The sequence below is a fragment of the Grus americana genome, chromosome 9 (genome assembly GCF_028858705.1).
Source record: "Grus americana isolate bGruAme1 chromosome 9, bGruAme1.mat, whole genome shotgun sequence".
Classification (NCBI taxonomy): domain Eukaryota; kingdom Metazoa; phylum Chordata; class Aves; order Gruiformes; family Gruidae; genus Grus; species Grus americana.
In genome coordinates this window covers 1,414,420-1,417,324 of record NC_072860.1, presented here as the reverse complement: position 1 = coordinate 1,417,324, position 2,905 = coordinate 1,414,420, and the positions used below count along the sequence as shown (strand labels likewise).

Sequence of the window (2,905 nt, the reverse complement as noted above, 5' to 3'; positions counted from 1 at the left end):
TGCTCCCAGGCCCTCCCGAAGCCAGCTCCTTTAATTGTCCTCATTTGTAAGAGCCGTTTTGTCATGCTAAACAAGGCTGGAGCAGCCATTCTAACCTCTCCTTTCAGCCCTTTTCTCCTCTCCCCTTTTGTTTACCTTCGCCTGATCTCTCATTTATTTATCTATCTATTCTTCCTCTGCTTACCCTCCCATTCAAGCCCCATGTATGTTAATTGTGTTATGCCGTTTAATTCTAACATCGGTCTCCAAAGAGCACTTAATGAGCAAAGCACATCCAAACACGCATCGCTCCGGCTATTCAGCTCCTCCAGACGGACCTCTGCGCCTTACTCCTTCCTCTCCCTCTCTGCCCCCCCTCTGCAGCGAGACACCTTCCCTTCACAAAGGGGCCCCGATGAATCGCCCCCCCTCCAAACATCGCTAATTGATCCGGACAAGATGCTCATTCCAACCCACTCCCTTCCATCACCACCACCACCTCCCTCCTCTCCAAATCTCTCCTCGCACCGGTAAAACTTCAACGCCGCGGAGACAACTTGGGAAAACCCGGTTCCCTGACGGGATGAGGGGGTCGGGGCGGAGGGGAGCAGCCCCCCCGCAAACACCCGGGTTTACCGTGGCTCCCTCCCCGCTTTTCGGAAGTTTTCTCACCCCGCAACAGCGTTTCCCAGACGGGCTCCAAACGGAGCCCGACCCGGCCCGGTACGGCTCCAAACCGACCCCAACCCGGTGAGATCGGCTACCGGGGAGGGGGACACACACGCACACACACCCACCCCCCCACACCGGATCGGGACGGGGAGAACGGCCCCGCGGCGGCGAGCACCGGGGGCTGCGGGCAGAGCTCGGCCCCGCCGCGGGGAGCATCGCCCGCAGCCCCCGGCGGTGGCCGGTGCGGGACGCGGGGCTGGGGAGCCGGGGCACCGCACTTACACCACGCAGTTGCCTCGTTTGATGACAGATTGTCTTTATTCAAAATGTCTTTGTTCAACAAATGAAAAGGTTTAACGAGGTAAAATCCTGCCGGATACATATTTTTTTTTCTTCTTCTTCCCAAGACATTGTGAAAACATATTTAAAGTACCATCGGTTTTTATTCGGTTTTTCGTTATTATTATTATTAGTAGTATTAGTAGTATTATTTTTTTACAATTCTACTGCCTGACTTCATACCTGACGCTCTGTCTAAAGTAAACTTAGATCTAGTCTCACTGGATCACACAAATTTAAGGACTATCTGTTTTAAATTAAGCAAACACTATCATATGTTTTAAATATAAATGTTTCTCCCCCTCTTTTTTTTTTTTAACTTTGAAGAGCCTTTTTCTGACATGAAAAGCAATTTTACCTAGTAGTGCGTGGTGGCAAAATATATATATATATTTATATATATAACACAGCTGATCTCGTCTTTTAATGTGCAAAAGGAAAACAACAACAAAAAACATAGTAAGACCGGAACTTCCCAAAGTCAAGTCCAAGTGACATGAGACCCTGGAGAACTCATAGACATTAAGAGAATAAATAAAAATCGAAACCGCCTCTCACTCTCTTTTTTTTTTTTTTTCCCCTTTTCTCCCCCGCTTTGTCCCAAAAGGGCAGTTCAAGGTTCGCTTGCCCTTTTTTTTTTTTTTTTTTTTTTTTTTTAACACATTTACAACTCTTACAAGTGCCGGGCTCCTATCTGACCCCACCATTGCAGATCCCCCCCCGAGCCTGGGGCCAGCTCTCAGGGCGAGGTTTAGGCGAGAGCATCTCCGAGTCCCCGAGGCAGCGTCCGCGTCTGTCCCGGCCCGGTGGCGGGCAGCAGAGTCCTGTTTCGGGTGGCCTTTTGCTTCTGCAGGTTTTATGTACATGCACACGAAGGAATCCCAGTTCCAGCTGCCACCCGGGGCGGGGGACACGGACAGACACACACGCCTGTGGGGGTGTGGGTGGGTGTTACATGGCAGTCGCATGTGCTGAAGAATAGGGGTCTATCCCAGTCTTGGTCATGCCTGGGAATAATATGTAGGCAACTGGAGGTTGCAAACTGGAAGCCGACCAAGCGGTACAGTTACATGGCACGACATAGCCCGGGTTAGTTGGCGAGGGGTGAGTGTGGGTGTGTTGGCTGGGGCAGCTCAAGCTGCCAAACGCCCCGTTCTGGTATCCCAAGGTGGAGGCGTAGGGCAGGGTGCTGGTGGCTAAGGTGTGAGGAACCTCAGTCATCTTCTGAATGGCGCTGGAGCTGAACTGGCTGGGGTCAAGTAAGGAGTAAGGTGCTGAGGTGGGAGGCAGGAAAGCCCTGGCCTTCTCCGGGGAGCTCAGCAGAGAGTCAGTGGCCCCCACGGGAAGCCCGGCGGCCTTTAAGGGATCGGTTTCCCCGAGGTAAGGCAAAGGGAAGACATACCTGTCCTTTTTGAGCAGGTTCTTGGGCTTGCGCCGGGGTCTGTACTTGTAGTCGGGATGCTCCTTCATGTGCTGCGCCCGCAGCCGCTTGGCCTCGTCGATGTAGGGGCGCTTCTCCGCCTCGGAGAGCAACTTCCACTCCGCGCCCAGCCGCTTGCTAATCTCCGAGTTGTGCATTTTGGGGTTCTCCTGGGCCATCTTGCGCCGCTGGCCGCGGGACCACACCATGAAGGCGTTCATGGGGCGCTTGATGTGGTCGCTGGGCTTGGACATGCTTCGGCCGGGCGGGCGGGCGGGCGGCTCGGAGGGGCGCTGCGGTGTGGGGCGCGCTGGGGGGGGGGGGGCGCCGGACGGCGGCGGGAGGAAGAGGAGGAGGAGGAGGAAGAAGAGGAGGAGGAGGCCGAGGGAGCCGGAGGAGCGGGAGGAGCGGGCTCAGCTGATCATCACAGGTCCTCCGCCAACGCCGTCCCCGGCGGGAGCCCTGCCGGGGCGGGGCGCGGAGAGGCGCGGAGCG

The 2,905-nt window shown here is 55.2% G+C and overlaps 1 protein-coding gene across 1 annotated transcript; it reads right to left on the bottom strand.

The window, feature by feature from the left end:
• Positions 1-1,941: 1,941 nt before the first annotated feature.
• SOX14 (SRY-box transcription factor 14) lies at positions 1,942-2,667 on the bottom strand. The gene has a single exon (XM_054835622.1). The coding sequence runs from the start codon at positions 2,662-2,664 to the stop codon at positions 1,942-1,944; it is 723 nt and encodes a 240-aa protein (XP_054691597.1). The 5' UTR covers positions 2,665-2,667.
• Positions 2,668-2,905: the final 238 nt, after the last annotated feature.